The 16,633-nt window shown below is 36.9% G+C and overlaps 1 protein-coding gene across 5 annotated transcripts in view; it reads left to right on the forward strand.

Moving 5' to 3' along the window:
* Window positions 1-16,633, forward strand: part of LOC7498234 (uncharacterized) — a 35,067-nt gene that overhangs the window by 10,636 nt on the left and 7,798 nt on the right. For 3 of the 5 annotated variants that reach the window (XR_008059961.1, XR_008059960.1, XM_052455371.1), the window contains exons 23-52: window positions 156-254; window positions 340-480; window positions 619-687; window positions 1,118-1,606; window positions 1,697-2,014; window positions 2,224-2,355; window positions 2,493-2,606; window positions 2,846-3,030; window positions 3,607-3,715; window positions 3,795-3,938; window positions 4,061-4,330; window positions 4,527-5,201; window positions 5,623-5,838; window positions 6,309-6,412; window positions 6,935-7,230; window positions 7,424-7,508; window positions 8,552-9,253; window positions 9,363-9,681; window positions 9,883-10,041; window positions 10,147-10,310; window positions 10,410-10,590; window positions 10,695-10,964; window positions 11,067-11,273; window positions 11,363-11,410; window positions 12,728-12,785; window positions 13,269-13,399; window positions 13,496-14,011; window positions 14,089-14,907; window positions 15,041-15,117; window positions 16,173-16,590. Coding sequence is in view for 1 of the 5 variants with exons in the window: in XM_052455371.1 (XP_052311331.1) it covers window positions 156-254; window positions 340-480; window positions 619-687; window positions 1,118-1,606; window positions 1,697-2,014; window positions 2,224-2,355; window positions 2,493-2,606; window positions 2,846-3,030; window positions 3,607-3,715; window positions 3,795-3,938; window positions 4,061-4,330; window positions 4,527-5,201; window positions 5,623-5,838; window positions 6,309-6,412; window positions 6,935-7,230; window positions 7,424-7,508; window positions 8,552-9,253; window positions 9,363-9,681; window positions 9,883-10,041; window positions 10,147-10,310; window positions 10,410-10,590; window positions 10,695-10,964; window positions 11,067-11,273; window positions 11,363-11,410; window positions 12,728-12,785; window positions 13,269-13,399; window positions 13,496-14,011; window positions 14,089-14,907; window positions 15,041-15,117; window positions 16,173-16,590 (7,515 nt within the window). In the remaining 4 variants the exon portion in view is untranslated. The remainder of the gene's footprint in view (window positions 1-155; window positions 255-339; window positions 481-618; window positions 688-1,117; window positions 1,607-1,696; window positions 2,015-2,223; window positions 2,356-2,492; window positions 2,607-2,845; window positions 3,031-3,606; window positions 3,716-3,794; window positions 3,939-4,060; window positions 4,331-4,526; window positions 5,202-5,622; window positions 5,839-6,308; window positions 6,413-6,934; window positions 7,231-7,423; window positions 7,509-8,551; window positions 9,254-9,362; window positions 9,682-9,882; window positions 10,042-10,146; window positions 10,311-10,409; window positions 10,591-10,694; window positions 10,965-11,066; window positions 11,274-11,362; window positions 11,411-12,727; window positions 12,786-13,268; window positions 13,400-13,495; window positions 14,012-14,088; window positions 14,908-15,040; window positions 15,118-16,172; window positions 16,591-16,633) is intronic. The other 2 variants (XR_008059962.1, XR_008059963.1) reach the window with 2 other exon arrangements.

Raw genomic sequence — 16,633 nt, forward strand, 5'->3', positions numbered from 1 at the left:
TATGTGGAAAAATTTCACAGAGCTTTGAAGGCAAAGCTAATGAAAATGAAATTTGTATGACATGTGATTAATGCTTATGTTCTATTTGGTTTTCCGTTTCCTGCATTGAAATGGTGATTTGCCATCTTTTATGAGTTAATTCTTTATTTTTTCAGGCGTTGGAATCTTCTAGTACCTGGATTTTAGAGTTTCAGGATGATGAGGAGAAAACCTGTTGGTTAAAAGGACTTATACAGGCTACCTATCTAGCTTCTGTATGAAAACAATATTATTATGAATTACTAATTTTGCCTGTTTAAATTTTAGGAGTTCACTAATTCATAATCATTCTTGATGAAGGCTCCTCCATCAATGGATGTGCTTGGAGAAACAAGTGGCATTGCATCCAACTTTGGAGAACCTGAAACACCAATTCTGAGAACAGCAGACCTTGTCATCAATGGGGCACTGGTGGAGGCAAAGTTATTCATATATGGAAAGGTTAGGGAATCATTTTTTAGGAAATCTAATTTTAACTGGTTGAGGTCTTTTATGTAATTATTGCAGTTCCCTGTCTTTTCTTGTTGCATCCAAGTTTTATTAATTGAATATTTCAACATATATGCTATTATTGTGCAGAATGGGGATGAAGTTGATGGGGAACTTGGAGAGACTCTTATTATCGAGGTTCGTGCTGGCGGGGGAAAGGTTGGTGCTGCTTGTTTGTGCTCCACAACAATGATCTCTTGTTGGAAATGTGATTAAGATTGTTCATTATTTTTATCTGGCATGAATAATTCACATATTTCTTCAGTAGTTTGATAAACTCATTTTCCCCAATAATGGTTATAATTTGACTGGGTGTCTGATTCATTGTTAGGTTCTTTATATGCACTCACTATGCATGAGAGCATGCATGTGTTTGTGTGTGTGAGAAAATATTTGAAAGTGTGTACAGAAATGTCAGCGCATCTCACTGCTAGAACAGGATATTATTTTTGGCTTGGTAAAATGTCAAGTTGTCTGATTTACTTTCCTCTTTTGTGAGACTTGTCTTTTCGTGATCAGCTACTCATGTTGGATATAATATCCTTGTATAGTACTTGGTTCTACATTTTTAAAGTGCATTATTTTGCAGGTGCACATGATTCGTGCAGAGGGTGATCTTAGAGTAAAGATGAAGCTGCATTCCCTAAAAATTAAAGATGAGCTTAAGAGCCGCCAATCTGCAAATCCACGGTATTTAGCCTGCTCGGTGCTAAAGAATGACAAGTTTCTTGTATCCTCTCACAATGTTGAACCTCTAGGGATGGGGATGCCCGTAGTATCTCATGATGAAGAGGATACTTTTAAGGACGCTTTGCCAGATTTTTTGTCTCTAGCAGATGGTGGCATTTGGTCACCAAAAATGGACGTCTCTCATTTTGGAATTATGGGAGATGCCAATGACTCTTCAGAATTTGAGTCTCCTGAATCCTTTACTCTTGAGCAAGATCTGTTACAAGGAAAAACAATTCCTGATGAGATATTTTATGAGGCACACGGCAGTGATAGTTCTGATTTTGTGTCTGTTACTTTCTCGATGCAAAGTTCTTCTTCACCTGATTATGATGGTATAGATACACAGGTATCAAACTTGAATATTACAGATTTTTAGTTTTGCTTGTTAATTAATGCTTGAAATTGCTTTAATGATATATATCTTTGAAATTTTCAGATGAGCATTCGCATGTCCAAACTAGAATTCTTCTGCAATAGACCTACTCTTGTTGCTCTAATAGGTTTTGGCTTTGACCTCAGCTATGTGGATTCATCTGAAAGTGGTACTAACATGACTGAAATCTCAGATGATAAGTCTTCCTTGAAAGAAATGACTGAAGTCACAGGGCGTATAAAAGGGCTGCTGGGGTATGGTAAAAATCGTGTGGTTTTCTATTTAAACATGAATGTTGACAGTGTCACTGTGTTTCTCAACAAGGAGGATGATTCTCAACTCGCTATGCTTGTGCAAGAAAGTTTTGTTCTGGATCTCAGGGTGAGGAGATTATGATCATTAATAACCTTTCTTATCTTAAATTTTGCTGCAAAATTACTACAAGATTTAAAATGCTATCATGAATTTTAATTACCTGCTAGAAGATGCTAAGGACTGGCAAATTGTGTTTTCCAAGAGTTGTTCTATAGTTACTTTCGAGATCCTTACATCTGTGCTGTGATTCTGACTTCATTTGTTTGGTTATCAAGGTCCATCCTAGCTCTCTTTCTATTGAAGGCATGTTAGGAAATTTCAGGCTCTGTGATATGTCACCAGAAACTAATCAATGCTGGAGTTGGGTTTGTGACTTACGTAATCCGGGACTTGATTCCCTTATCAAGGTATTCACTTCCTTAACCTCAATGCGACCTTGAATATTATCATAGCTTCTAATAGTTTGTGGGTAAAATGGTTTTTTCTTCAGTTATGAATCTTTTGTATCTTTGAAAAAATAGGTAAATTGTTTTTTCTTTTCCAGTTCAATTTTAGCTCGTACAGTGCTGAAGATGATGATTATGAAGGATATGATTACAAGTTGAGTGGCCGACTTTCTGCTGCATGCATTATTTTCCTCTATAGGTTTGTCCAGGAGGTGAGTTGGAATACAGCTGGCAATTATTTTGGTTCATGGCATGTGTGCTGGTATCTTCTTTACATGTCTATCTGTGTTTATTAATTTTAACAGATAGTGCTTGTAGTGATTGAGCCTCTCATGGTCTGCCGTGATGTAGATGGGTTTTATTTGCTGGTTTCATTTTCTCTTCTTTTTCCTGAAAAGATCGGATGTTCTTACCTTACGGCTTCGGCTGTATGGATCACCTGTTTCTGCAGATAACTGCATACTTTATGGAACTTGCGACCCCAAACACTGAAGAAGCAATAAAACTTGTCGATAAAGTAGGGGGATTTGAGTGGCTAATCCAGAAGTATGAGATTGATGGAGCCACCGCATTAAAGTTGGACCTCTCACTTGACACTCCGATTATCATCGTTCCTAGGAATTCCATGAGCAAAGAGTACGTATACTTTTTGTTCATGACATATGAAGTTTGATTGAGCTATTTAGAAAATTTCTTGTTAATGGAAATTATATTCCTGAGAGATTGTGCTTGCAAAGAACTTCTTATTGGTGCAAGATATTGCATGTGAAACTTCTGCAGCAGCAGTCTAGTCATTGAAAAGTTCAATTTGTTGATACAGTTTGCACTTGGCTACTGTTCTGAATAATACATAAGCTTGGATTTAGTTGTTTGCTGCTAACATCAGTGGATTTAACGTGATAAAAACACTGCTTTACTACACAGTTACAGTCTATGCTTTGCCATCTGTGATCTGGAATTCCCAGTCCTCATTTGTGCATGGGAGCTCGGATAAGTTTTTTTTTCTAGGGTTTAAGGTTCATGTTTAATGGTATCCACTCCCCTCCCCTCCTTCCCACCCACCACCCACCCACCCCAAACAGACCAAACGAACCCCAAAATCTTTTATTACAATAGGCTCATTTTTTTTTTTGGAAGTTTGTTGCTTTCAATATTTTGCAGTTCTTCTGTTGTTATTCCATAACCCTTGTAATATGTTGTCGAAAATTGCAGGTTCATTCAACTTGATCTGGGCCAGCTACAGGTGACAAATGAATTAAGTTGGCATGGATCTGCAGAGAAAGATCCTTCAGCTGTCCACATTGATGTTCTTCATGCCGAGGTAGATTTCCTTATTTTTATTGTCATTATTTTAGAATTTCCATTTCTGAATTGTAGTTTAACCTGTCTTAAAATTTCAGATTCAGGGAATCAACATGTCTGTAGGAGTTGACGGTTGTTTAGGCAAGCCTATGATACAAGAAGGCCAAGGATTGGATATTTATGTGCGCCGTAGTTTGCGGGATGTCTTTAGAAAAGTCCCAACATTCTCTCTTGAAGTTAAGGTAACAATTGTTTCTGGAATGTTTGCATCCAGTATGACCTCTTTTTCTTCAAATATTGTCGTTGAAGTATTTTAGTTGCTCCTGTTTGGTAATTCTCGTGGAGTGGACAATGTTTTGAGCAGGTGGATTTCCTTCGTGGAGTCATATCTGATAAAGAATACAGCATAATTGTTGATTGCATGTGCTTGAATTTACTTGAAGAGCCAAGGATTCCACCAAGTTTTCGTGGCTGCAAATCTGATACGAAAGATGCAATTCGGCTGCTGGTAGATAAGGTCAACACAAATAGTCAAGTCCTCTCACAAACTGTCACTATAGTGGCAGTTGAGGTTAATTATGCACTGTTGGAGTTGTGTAATGGTGTTCATGAGTCACCTTTAGCACGTCTTGAGGTGAGTACCTTCGTTGATTAATACACATCTTGAAATTTGCACGTTTGTATTTGGGTGTGTGTTGTGTGTCATAGTTCATATTTTTACTTTGGAATGATTTAGATATTTGAACCCTTCACATGTTTGTGTTCACACATTGTTCTTATTTCCAATTGTGTGGTTTGTACTTACCTGGTGTGATTGTTTGCATTTGCAGCTAGAAGGTCTTTGGGTATCATACAGGATGACTTCGTTGCCTGAAACAGATCTTTATGTAACTATTTCAAAATTTTCTATCTTGGACATTCAGCCAGATACAAAACCTGAAATGCGTCTGATGCTTGGATCATCAACTGATGCTTCCAAACAAGTTTCTGGTGGAAACATCCCATACTCTCTAAATAGAAGTGGCTTTAGGAGAATGAACTCTGAATATGCCCTCGAGGCTGATGCACCAAATTCAACAATGTTTCTAATGGACTATAGATGGAGGCCTTCCTCCCAATCATTTGTAGTTCGCGTTCAGCAGCCACGTGTACTTGTTGTACCAGATTTCCTTCTAGCCGTGGGTGAGTATTTTGTGCCATCATTGGGAACTATAACTGGAAGGGAGGAATTGATTGATCCTAAGAAGGATCCCATTAGCAGAAGCAATAGCATAGTGCTTTCTGAATCTGTTTACAAACAGAGTGAGGATGTGGTTCACTTGTCTCCAAGTAGACAACTAGTAGCAGATGCCAAGACAGTTGATGAATATACATATGATGGTTGTGGAAAGATTATCTGTTTAAGTGAAGAAACAGACACAAAGGAATTCCATTCAGGGAGATCTCGACCAATTATAGTTATTGGACGTGGTAAGAGGTTGCGGTTTGTCAATGTTAAAATTGAGGTACTTCAGCTTACACTTTCCACCTCCTCTGAAAACTATCACACCTTTTATGACTGTTTTGTGTCTCTAGTTATTTACTGCAAAGCTTGCTCTCTGTTTTTTTAGGCATAATGTAGTGTTCTCAGAAAGAAGTTTCTCTTGACAACAGGTCCATGTATGATTTTGAAGAGAATTAAAAGTCAAACTTGAGAATAGGCTTGAGTCTCTCATTTTTTCATGCTTGAACATGTTACATGTACTCATTTGTGTTGAACTTGTGAAATAAAATCCATTTATTAAAGCAAAACTAGTTATCTTTTTTATTTTTATTTCCTTTATTTTTGCTTGTTGACATGTATCTAAGATGTTGCCTTTATTTGCAATAACATCCAGATGGACTACTGTCTTCATTATTATTTGACATGTTGTTTTTGCCCATCAGAATGGTTCCCTTTTGAGGAAATATGCATACTTGAGTAATGATAGCAGCTATTCGATCTCCATTGAAGATGGTGTTGACATTTCGTTGCTAGACAATTCTTCATCTGATGACGACAAGAAGATTTTGGATTACATGCATGAACAATCAGATGTCTTAAACTCTTCTGATTCTGAAAACGATTCAAATAGGCTGCAGAGTTTCACTTTTGAATCCCAGGTATTTTTATTTTATTTTATTGATGCTGTTTTATTAGCTTCTGTTCTCATAGTAATCTGCCATCTAGGCTTTAAATTCCCTTAACCTTTTCATGGTCCCTTTTTTTTTGGTTACTGGTTGTTTTACATGGAAAGAGAGGCATATGGTCTGTTGTTATATATTATGAATGCTGCCAGCAACTTCTTTTGTGTATTCTTCTGCACCATTACCCTCTGATTGACAAGTGAGGGTTTCTCCTTCAAAGAAAAATAGGACATCTAAGGGGTGGTTACACGATCTCCCTGAAATTTTTGCTAAACAAATTGTTTAGTGGAGTTTCTTGCTGTAATAGGATGATTATAAGGTGTAAGGTCTTCTGCATAGAATCATTTTGATGATGTTTCTTAGTAATAATGAATCAATTGTGGTTATCCAATTCTTTCTGTTGTGATCTGACCTATTTCATTTGCAATGTTTGTGCCCGTGTTTAGGTTGTTTTTCCAGAGTTCACTTTCTATGATGGTACAAAATCTTCACTGGATGATTCTTCATATGGTGAAAAGCTCCTAAGAGCAAAAATGGATTTGAGCTTCATGTAAGAATGACCTGTTTATTTCTTTGCAACCTTTTGTTGCACGTTTCAGTTTGTTTGGAAGCAAATTAATAAAACCAGTTTGCAAAAAAGCCTTGTTTCTTTTTTCTTTGATGCACTTCTTTTGTGTGTGTGTTTTGATGTCCGTGCCTCAGGATTTCTTTTTTATGTTCTCCATCCTTTAGTGTTGAACTGTTGACCAATTTTGCTCCATGCTCCATACTTGTAAGCTAAGAAATCAGTCCCTTTTTGTTCAATTTCTGTTTTTCTAAAGCACTGTGGGTTAAGTATCGATTTGAAATTTAAAATCTCAACTGTTACATTGATATTCAGATAACTGTTTATAGAAGTACTCTTACTGGTGATAGTTACAACTAGCAAATATATTTTAGTATGATAACAAATTCCTCCCTGCTTCTCCCCCCCTCCACCACTATGCCTTGTGATGGTAATCATATTGCGAAGCAATATGACTACTAACTGAGCTGTACTTTTTATGTATTGAATCTCTGTTTTTGTTAACAGGTATGCATCCAAAGAAAATGATATCTGGATTAGAGCCCTCGTGAAAGATCTGACTGTTGAGGCTGGTTCTGGTCTCATGATTCTTGATCCAGTGGATATTTCAGGAGGATATACCTCTGTTAAAGAGAAAACGAACATGTCTCTGATATCAACGGATATATGTGTGCATCTTTCATTGAGTGTCATTTCTCTTCTGCTTAACTTGCTGAATCAAGCTACTACAGCATTGCAATTTGGAAATGCGATTCCCCTGGCACCTTGCTCCAACTTTGACCGAGTTTGGGTCTCCCCTAGAGGTTGTCCTTGAACTATTGAAGTAGTTTGATTGTTTATATTCTGATATTACTGTTTTAGCTTTTTCCATAGATAGTTTGATTATTTATCTTCTGATATCACTATTTTAGCTTTTTCCATGGAATTATAGTACCTTTTTATTCAAGACTTTGACTCTTTGATGCTCTTATCTACATTTGGGGTATATTTGTGCAGAAAATGGCCCTTATAATCACCTTACTTTTTGGAGGCCTCACCCTCCATCAAATTATGTTATATTGGGAGATTGTGTGACATCAAGGTAACATTAAGTGGCTTTTAAAGTTTTATTTTGTTTGTGTAGTCCAGTATGGCTGAATGTTCGTAGGATTCTAAGTTTTTCTTTTATTCCTTTTCTTTACATTATAGTGATTGACTACTAAGAAGAACATGTAATCTCAGTGGACTTGCGACTTATATTTTCTCCATTACTGTTAGGATTTTCTTGGTAGGGTACATCCTATTTGCATGTATCATAGTTTTTTGTAGTTCTATTCCAAGTACTACTGATTGAATTGTTAAGTTACTTGGAAGAATATTCCTCCCCCTGTTGATTGGCTTTAACTGTTCAACTGGGTATATTTGAAATATGTCAAAAGCAAACATGTCACATAACTCCTGACTTTCAAGGATAAGCACAGGTTCTATGTTATGTTCTGGGGAATATTCCTTTTACATTTCTAAACTTCAACCTGTTGTCCTAAAACTCTGTTGCTAGAAAAATATGAATTTTTATCATATGTTTTCAAATGTCTTTCACCTGTTAAGTTAAAGATATTATACAATATGTCCAAAACCTGTAAAAATGTTACACAAATCAACCCATCAGTTCAGAAAACACTGAAGCATATCAGGGATTGCATCAGCTTTCATAATTATTTCTCTAAACTCTACATTAGTTGGCTAATTCATTTTTTCTGTGATGTTCTCATTTCAATCATCTTTTCCCTCCTTTTCACTAAGTTACTTTTGATACTCCTGATTTTACTGTCAACAACATATTTTACTCCATGAAGATTCGCTATAGAATTTTACTATTGATGATGACCACTGCAAATTTTCTATTTTACCTTTGACTTGGTATGAACTTGTATTTACACCCATCCCTCTAGTTTTGCCAAGCATTTCATTCACCTATCTTCAATAAGTATTTTTTTTTTTCTAAAGAAGATTATAAAATGGTAACACTAATGCTTCATCATAATTTCTCCATTTTCTTCTAGTAATGTTTTTGATAGATGCCTGAACATAAACACTGTTCTTTTATATCATGTTTTCCTAATTTTGGTTATTTTCATGTATCAGGCCAATTCCTCCTTCACAGGCAGTCATGGCTGTGAGTAATGCATATGGCCGTGTGCAAAAACCTGTTGGGTTCAATTTCGTTTCCTTATTACCTGGTATTCAAGGGTTTGGAGGTGAAAGCCATTCTGGTTTTGATTGTGATTGTTCTCTATGGGTGCCTGTTGCACCTCCTGGTTACACAGCATTGGGATGTGTAGCACATGTAGGATGCGAACCGCCACCGACTCACATTGTTTATTGCCTACGAACCGACCTTGTAGCATCTTCAACATATTCAGAATGCATTTTTAGTTCTGCACCAAATCCTCAGTCTGCATCTGGTTTGAGCATATGGCGTCTAGACAATGTCATTGCATCTTTTTATGCCCATTCTTCTACTGAATACCCTCCTAGAGATAGTGGTGGTGACCTGAATCATCTTCTTCTATGGAACTCAATCCGAAATCAATCGTTATCTAGAGATGCGGTATCAGATTCGGCCGATGAACATGACCATGGAAGTCAAACAAGTAACAATAGTGCTAATTCATCTGGATGGGACATTATTAGATCAATTTCAAAAGCAACTAACTCGTATGTGTCAACTCCAAACTTTGAGAGAATATGGTGGGACAAAGGTAGTGAGATCCGTCGACCTGTCTCAATATGGCGACCTATTGCATGTCCAGGTTATGCCATACTAGGAGATTGCATAACTGAAGGGTCAGACATTTTTTTATGCATTTCATTTGTCAAATTTCCTTGTCGATTGATCTCCGTTTTCATGAGTTTCCACTAATGAAATGGAGGAACTACCTTTTCTTTCTTCCAGCTCAGAACCTCCTGCCCTGGGCATAATATTCAAGATTGGCGATCCTGAAATCTCCTCAAAGCCTGTCCAGTTCACTAAAGTGGCCAATATTGTTGGGAAAGGATTTGATGAAGTCTTCTTCTGGTATCCAATTGCTCCTCCTGGTTATGCTTCACTAGGATGTGTTGTCACCAGAACAGATGAAGCACCACTCTTGAATTCATTTTGTTGCCCGAGGTTGGATATTGTGAACCAAGCTAATATTATTGAGGTGCCTATTTCAAGATCTCCAAGCACAAAAGCATCTCAGTGCTGGAGCATTTGGAAAATCGAAAATCAGGTTAAGTTGAAAGCAAAAATGACCTACTTGTCTAAATTTCTCATTTTCATGTGTGGTATGTGGAGATCTTGGTGTTTTTCAACAAATTTTATGTCAAATTTTGTGCTTAAAATTTCAGAATCCGTAGTCGTTTTGATCCTTTTTAAACCTTTTCTAGTGCGAAGGAAATTATAATGTTTATCCTTTCCCGTGTTTCTGTAGGCATGCACTTTTCTTGCCCGTATGGATCTTAAAAAGCCATCGAGCCGGTTGGCATTCACAATCGCTGATTCTGTGAAGCCAAAATCACGGGAAAATGTAACTGCTGATATCAAGCTAGTATGCTTCTCCATTACCGTTTTAGACAGCCTATGTGGAATGGTACATGAATTCTTCAAAATAAATTATGCTAGACATTGCTCTAAAGAATTTGTTTTTTTTTTTTTTCATTTTAGTCTATTCTTATGATAAGTTTGGAAGTTCCAGATGACACCTCTATTTGATGTTACCATAACCAATATCAAGCTTGCAACACATGGTCGTCTAGAGGCAATGAATGCTGTTCTAATTTCCTCTATTGCTGCTTCGACCTTCAATGCTCAGTTAGAAGCATGGGAGCCACTGGTGGAGCCATTTGATGGAATATTCAAGTAATCTTTTTATAACTATTATTATCATGTAGTTTTGATTCACACTTGCTTTAGCTGATCTTGCCCTTCCTTTGATATTATTCCATTTCTACTTTCAAGGTTGGAAACATATGATAACAATGTACATCCACCATCAAGAATTGCAAAGAAAGTACGGGTCGCTGCAACCAGTATCATGAACATAAATGTCAGTGCAGCAAATCTTGAAACTTTTATAGGGACCATGCTCTCTTGGAGAAAACAGTTAGAACTTGATCAGAAAGCAGTGAAGCTAATTGAGGTGCAAATGTTTATCTTCTTTGATGTTTTTGTAGTGTCACGAGTTGATCATATTTTGATGCACAAACATATGCTTTCTAGATGGTATTAACTTGCTTTTTTCAGGAAGCTGGTTGTCATCTTAAACATGAAGAGGACCCAACTTTTTCTGCCTTGGATGAAGATGATTTTCAGACTGTAATAATCGAAAATAAACTAGGGTGTGATCTGTATCTGAAACAAATTGAGGACAATACAGATACAGTCAGTCAACTACACAATGATGACTGTACTTTTGTGTGGATCCCACCTCCAACATTTTCAGACAATCTAAAGGTTGTGGATAGATCTAGGGAAGCACGCTGCTATGTTGCCATTCAAATACTTGAAGCCAAGGTTACAGTTGCTGAAATATTTTTAGTTCATTGTACACTTTATGGTTGTATATTTTTATTACTGTTTTGGGGAAGTAAAGATGAGTCTTCCTACTTCTTGCAGGGTTTGCCCATTGTTGATGATGGTAACAGTCACAAATTCTTCTGTGCTGTGCGCCTTGTTGTTGATAGTCGGGCAACAGACCAGCAGAAGCTCTTTCCTCAGAGTGTGAGGACAAAATGTGTGAAGCCTTTGCTTCCAAGAGAACATGAAATCACTAGTGCCACTGCAAAGTGGAATGAACTTTTCATATTCGAAATTCCTCGAAAGGTATATCATGGTTTGATTTGTTCATTCCATGCTTTTCAAATCTGTTCTTAAAGTCTGAAACACATGTTGCTATTGATCTGCCATTGTAGATGACTAACAGCCACCAGTTTGGGAATGGTGCAGAAAATAGTCATTTTGTAAGGTTTAGATTTATACGTTCTGAGCATCCATGGATTGTTTCTTCTATTTACTTAATGCCACAATTAGCAACAATCTTGGGATGAATTTTGGGCCCTAATACCTCAGCCTTGTTTTGTTTGTTGGTAAAGCAGCCGATTCCCACCCAACCCCCCATCCCTACATGCAGTATCAGAGTTGAGTTATATCCTTTACTTTGGGACACCTTCTTTATAGGTAAATTAAATCAAGGGTTCTATCACAATTTAGGGTGTGTACGGTATGTGTGTAAGGGGTTAAATATTACAAGGGAAACTATTAATTTTGTTAGGTGCCAAATTTGTAGAAGGGAAATTCTTAAGGAGTTAAAAAACTATCCCCCAAATGGTGCAAAATGTAGAGTAAATTTATCCTTCATAAGGGAGGAGTGAAAGGTTCTTTTTCGGTTGGGTGGGGGAGGGGATTTGTCTTGCCTTTTTTCTCTTCCTTAAATTTATATCCCATCTTTTCTGTCTTTAACCTTGCAATTTCTCTCTTTCCTCAAATTCATAATTCACCCATTTTTAAAAGGGTACCAAACACAACCTTAGCTCTGCTTTTCTCACTCCTAATTATAAATGATTGCATTTTCCTTGAATCACTCTTTTTCACAGTGGCAGTTTTTTAGCATATTTATGATTATTGTTTGGAGCATTTGTGCTGATAGTTGAATTTTGTCAACCATTCTCACTTCATGATGTATTGTTGTTACTTAGAATAGAATGTCAAGGTGAAACAATTATAGATCTATCAACTTTCTTTTTTTCTTTTCTCATTTTTTGGCAATGTCTCAGTTTTAGCTCTTCATAGATTTGGGCTTGGTGAAATTCAAATAAATCTGTGATGAATAGCTTTTTTTTTTATTTGTGTCTGTTGAAAATTTACATGTGTGTGGGTCCAAGGCATTTGTATTTGTAAAGCTCATTTAGATTTGATACTGAAGGTGCATAAGCATTTGTATACTGACCAATACTCATCGAAGCACGGTCAAGTTTCTATAAGCTACACCCACCCTTCTTTTCCTTTGTGATAATATCAACCGGGGAGCGAGCTTTATTTATTCTTTGCTTGTTAATATTTCTTTCTTTTCTTCTTTCTTTCTTTTTGGGTGGGGTTATCCAGCATTATTTTTATCATGGATGTCCAACATTTATTTCCATTGCATCTCAAAACTTTTTTTTTCTGTTACTACTATTCATGTACGTTATCGATGTTTCCCTTTTTCTTTGTATTTTTTCTGTTTTGAACTTTTCAACAGCTATGGAAGTTATTTTATGGAATTGTTTTGGTGAATGTAGCAGGGAGTGGCTAAGTTAGAAGTGGAGGTGACAAATCTTGCAGCAAAAGCTGGAAAGGGTATGTTTTGATGGCAGATTAACCTCTTAACTAGAGCTTTCTCCCCATAAGTTTATTATGCATGAAAGAATCTGATTCTTGTTTTGTGCTCATTGCTTGGGCTGCTGATTCGATTGCTCTGTTTATTTTGAAATAAAGGATAAGGCACTTCGAAAATTTTAACTTTCAGTTACTGGATGATCAATCCCATGGTTGTTTTCTCTGATTCATTTATCCTCTTAATCATTTGTCTCCTTAGACTCTTTCAGTGTACAGTGTTTTAATATGCCTTTGCTGTTTGTAGATTTGTTCTTTGTAATCCTGTATTTCTATACATGTTTAATAATTGTGATGTTGTACATACCAAGTGAATTATCTCTATTCTAGAATTCTTTGTGCAGTAAGCTACAGTGGTCAAGATTTCATTTCCTTCTGTCGTGTTTTATGCTTTTTGTCAAATGAAATTTTTGTGAGCAGAAATGATTATGAACACTTATGATGCAGGTGAAGTTGTAGGTGCCCTCTCCCTTCCTGTTGGACAAGGAGCAGTCATGTTGAAGAAGGTGGCTTCTGCAAGAATGCTAAATCAACCACATGATTTTCAGAATGTTATGTCATGCCCATTAAGAAGAAGGGTGAGCTATGCTTATTCATAATTCTGTGTTTGGTACAGTTACATGTATACCTTCTATGTTGGTGGTTATTCTGTTTTCTTTTTGTCATTCTTTCAGGCTCCACATGATGATGTTGAACAAATGCTTGAAAGTGGTCATCTGTTAGTTTCTACTACGTATTTTGAGAGGAATCTGGCAGCAAACTTTCAGAGAGATAAAGAAACTGAGCTATCTCGTAATAGAGATGTCGGTTTTTGGATCAGGCTTAGCCCGGAAGGTGCATGGGAGAGTGTTCGGTCGTTACTTCCACTGTCTGTGGTACCCAAATTACTACATGATGAATTTCTTGCCATGGAGGTTGTCATGAAAAATGGCAAGAAACATGTAATTTTTAGGGGTCTTGCAATCGTAGTAAATGATTCTGATGTTAAATTGGATATTTCTATTTGCCACGTGTCTTTGGTTCATGGCCGTGATCCATCTCTAGGAACAAGTAAATTGAACATTGTGATAGAAGAGATATTCGAGAATCAGAGTTATCACCCAATTTCTGGTTGGGGTAACAAGTTGCCTGGTTTTCGAAGTACTGGTCCAGGGCGATGGAGCACTAGGGACTTCTCGTGTTCATCAAAGGTGTGTATGTTTGTTGAGTAACCATTTAATTTTGCCTATACAGTGTGCATGCTCATCTTTTGTTCTTTATTTTGAAGGATTTTTTTGAACCTCACCTTCCAACTGGATGGCAATGGACATCTACATGGATTATTGATAAATCTGTACCTGTTGATGATGATGGTTGGACATATGGTCCTGACTTCCATACATTGAAGTGGCCTCCAGCTTCAAAGTCATATAAATCTGCTCATAATGTTGTGCGCCGAAGGCGATGGATTCGCAGGAGGCAACAATTAACTGGGGAAGGATCAAATAGCGTGAACAGTGATTTTATTTCCATAAATCCTGGATCATCATCTGTTTTACCATGGAGGAGCATATCCAAAAATTCTGATCTGTGTTTACTAGTACGTCCTTGTGCTGATCATTCTCAGCCTGAATATGTATGGGGCCAAGCAGTTGCTTTCGTTTCTGACTACATGTTTGAGAAGGATCAACCTTTCAGTGATCAAGGCTTGCTTGCAAGACAAAATACTTTAAAGCAGCAAAGAAAAATGCCAAATGCTTTTATGCTGAATCAGCTGGAGAAGAAGGATGTTCTTTTCCATTGTCGCCCAAGTAGTGGAAGTGCAGCATTTTGGCTCAGTGTGGGTGCTGATGCTTCAATCCTCCACACTGAATTAAATTCTCCTGTTTATGATTGGAGAATATCTATTAACTCCCCATTGAAGCTGGAAAACCAACTTCCTTGTGCAGCAGAATTTACAGTTTGGGAAAAGGGAAAAGAAGGGAATTGCATTGAGCGGCAACATGGTATAATCTCTTCACGCCAGAGCATACATGTATATTCAGCTGATATCCGTAAATCTGTCTATCTTACATTGCTTCTTCAGGGTGGTTGGGTTCTTGAAAAGGTATGTATCTGTCCACATAAGTGCACTCTTTGCATCTGAAACTCGGTTAAAAAAATATGTTGTTTAACCTTGTATTCTTTAGATTAAAAATTCTGTCATGTGAGATGTTTACAGTTCATATTCTTATTGGCAGGATCCTGCCCTCGTGCTGGATCTTGGTTCTAGTGGTCAAATCTCATCATTCTGGATGGTCCACCAACAAAGTAAAAGGTTTGTGATGTATTGCATTTGACTTAGTTTTTGTTTATAGTCATGCAGATTGGGTGGATGCAGTGTTGAAACGTTGTGCTGCATTTTATTTATAACCATTTGATCCATACATATTCAAGTTCCTATCATGTAATCCATACATTGTCAAGTTCTTATCATATAACAATCTTTTCTTTCACCGTTGGAAAAAGAATGCATGATTGAAAGTGTTGATATGTTGTGCTTGATTTTATTTATAACCACTTGATTCGTCCATTGTCGAGCTCCTATCATGTAACAAATTTTGCTTTCAGTGTGGGAAAAAGAATGCATGATTGAAATTAGTCTACTCTGATTAGTTTGAGTCAACGGTTCTACCTTTTGTTCTTTATTTGTTCTCTCCCAATCATTTCTAATTTTTAGACTGATATATTAGTATATACTGGACTGTAATTTTGTAAAGTTATTTTGTTACCTTTTTTTTCAATCAAGGTTCCATCCAAAAAAGGAGAACAGAAGAAAAAGATTCCATGCACGTTTCTTTAGATTAAGTGACTATTTAAGGTCAACATGCGTTTCATTCCTTAAAATATAAGATTCTATTAGAACAGTGTGTTAGATATGAAGCCTACAAAACCAATTATTTCAAAGCTGCAATTGAACAAGTGTTCATGAATCTGTCCTTGTTTATGTAACCACTTGACATGTTGTTCGGAAACAAGGCAGGGTTGAACTGATCAATTTGTTGATGGGTTTGGGAATATCTTACATTCTGATGCTTTAACATTACTTTTAACACTTGTTATTGGTACATCCTTCTGGTGCAATCAGAACCTGTTATCCTGCCTTCCTCTCTTTATTTTGAAGAGCACATAAAATAATACTCTTATGAATTAGTAGAGAAACAAAAACTACCTTTCCTTGTTGTCAGTTTTGTTTTTTTTGATGAATTGATGATATTTCCATGTTGTGCCTTGGCATGTTGTACTATAGCTTACAGAATGTGGCTCTTCAATTATCATGATATTTTTGGCTTTTTCGATATTTCACATTTTCTATAATTGTTGTCGGTGCAGGAGACTGCGTGTGAGCATTGAACGAGACATGGGAGGAACCACTTCGGCTCCTAAAACAATTAGGTTATTTGTACCATATTGGATCGTAAATGATTCATCTCTACCATTATCATATCGAGTGGTAGAGATTGAGCCATTAGAGACAGTTAAGTCTGTGAAAGCTTCCTTTAAAAATCCCACAAACTCCATGGAAAGGAGATTTGGCACAAAGAGAAATGTTCAAGTACTTGAAGTGATTGAGGATACCAGCCCGATACCGAGCATGCTTTCTCCTCAAGACACTGCTGGTCGGAGTGGGATTATGTTGTTTCCATCTCAAAAAGATGCATACCTGTCTCCACGTTTGGGCCTTGCAGTAGCTATTCATCATTCTGAGATCTATAGTCCTGGGATTTCTTTTCTTGAGCTGGAAAAGAAGGTGATTTAGGTCGACAGTTAAATTAACTTTATGATCAAGGATT

This window comes from Populus trichocarpa, chromosome 8, assembly GCF_000002775.5.
Source record: "Populus trichocarpa isolate Nisqually-1 chromosome 8, P.trichocarpa_v4.1, whole genome shotgun sequence".
Taxonomy (NCBI): Eukaryota; Viridiplantae; Streptophyta; class Magnoliopsida; order Malpighiales; family Salicaceae; genus Populus; species Populus trichocarpa.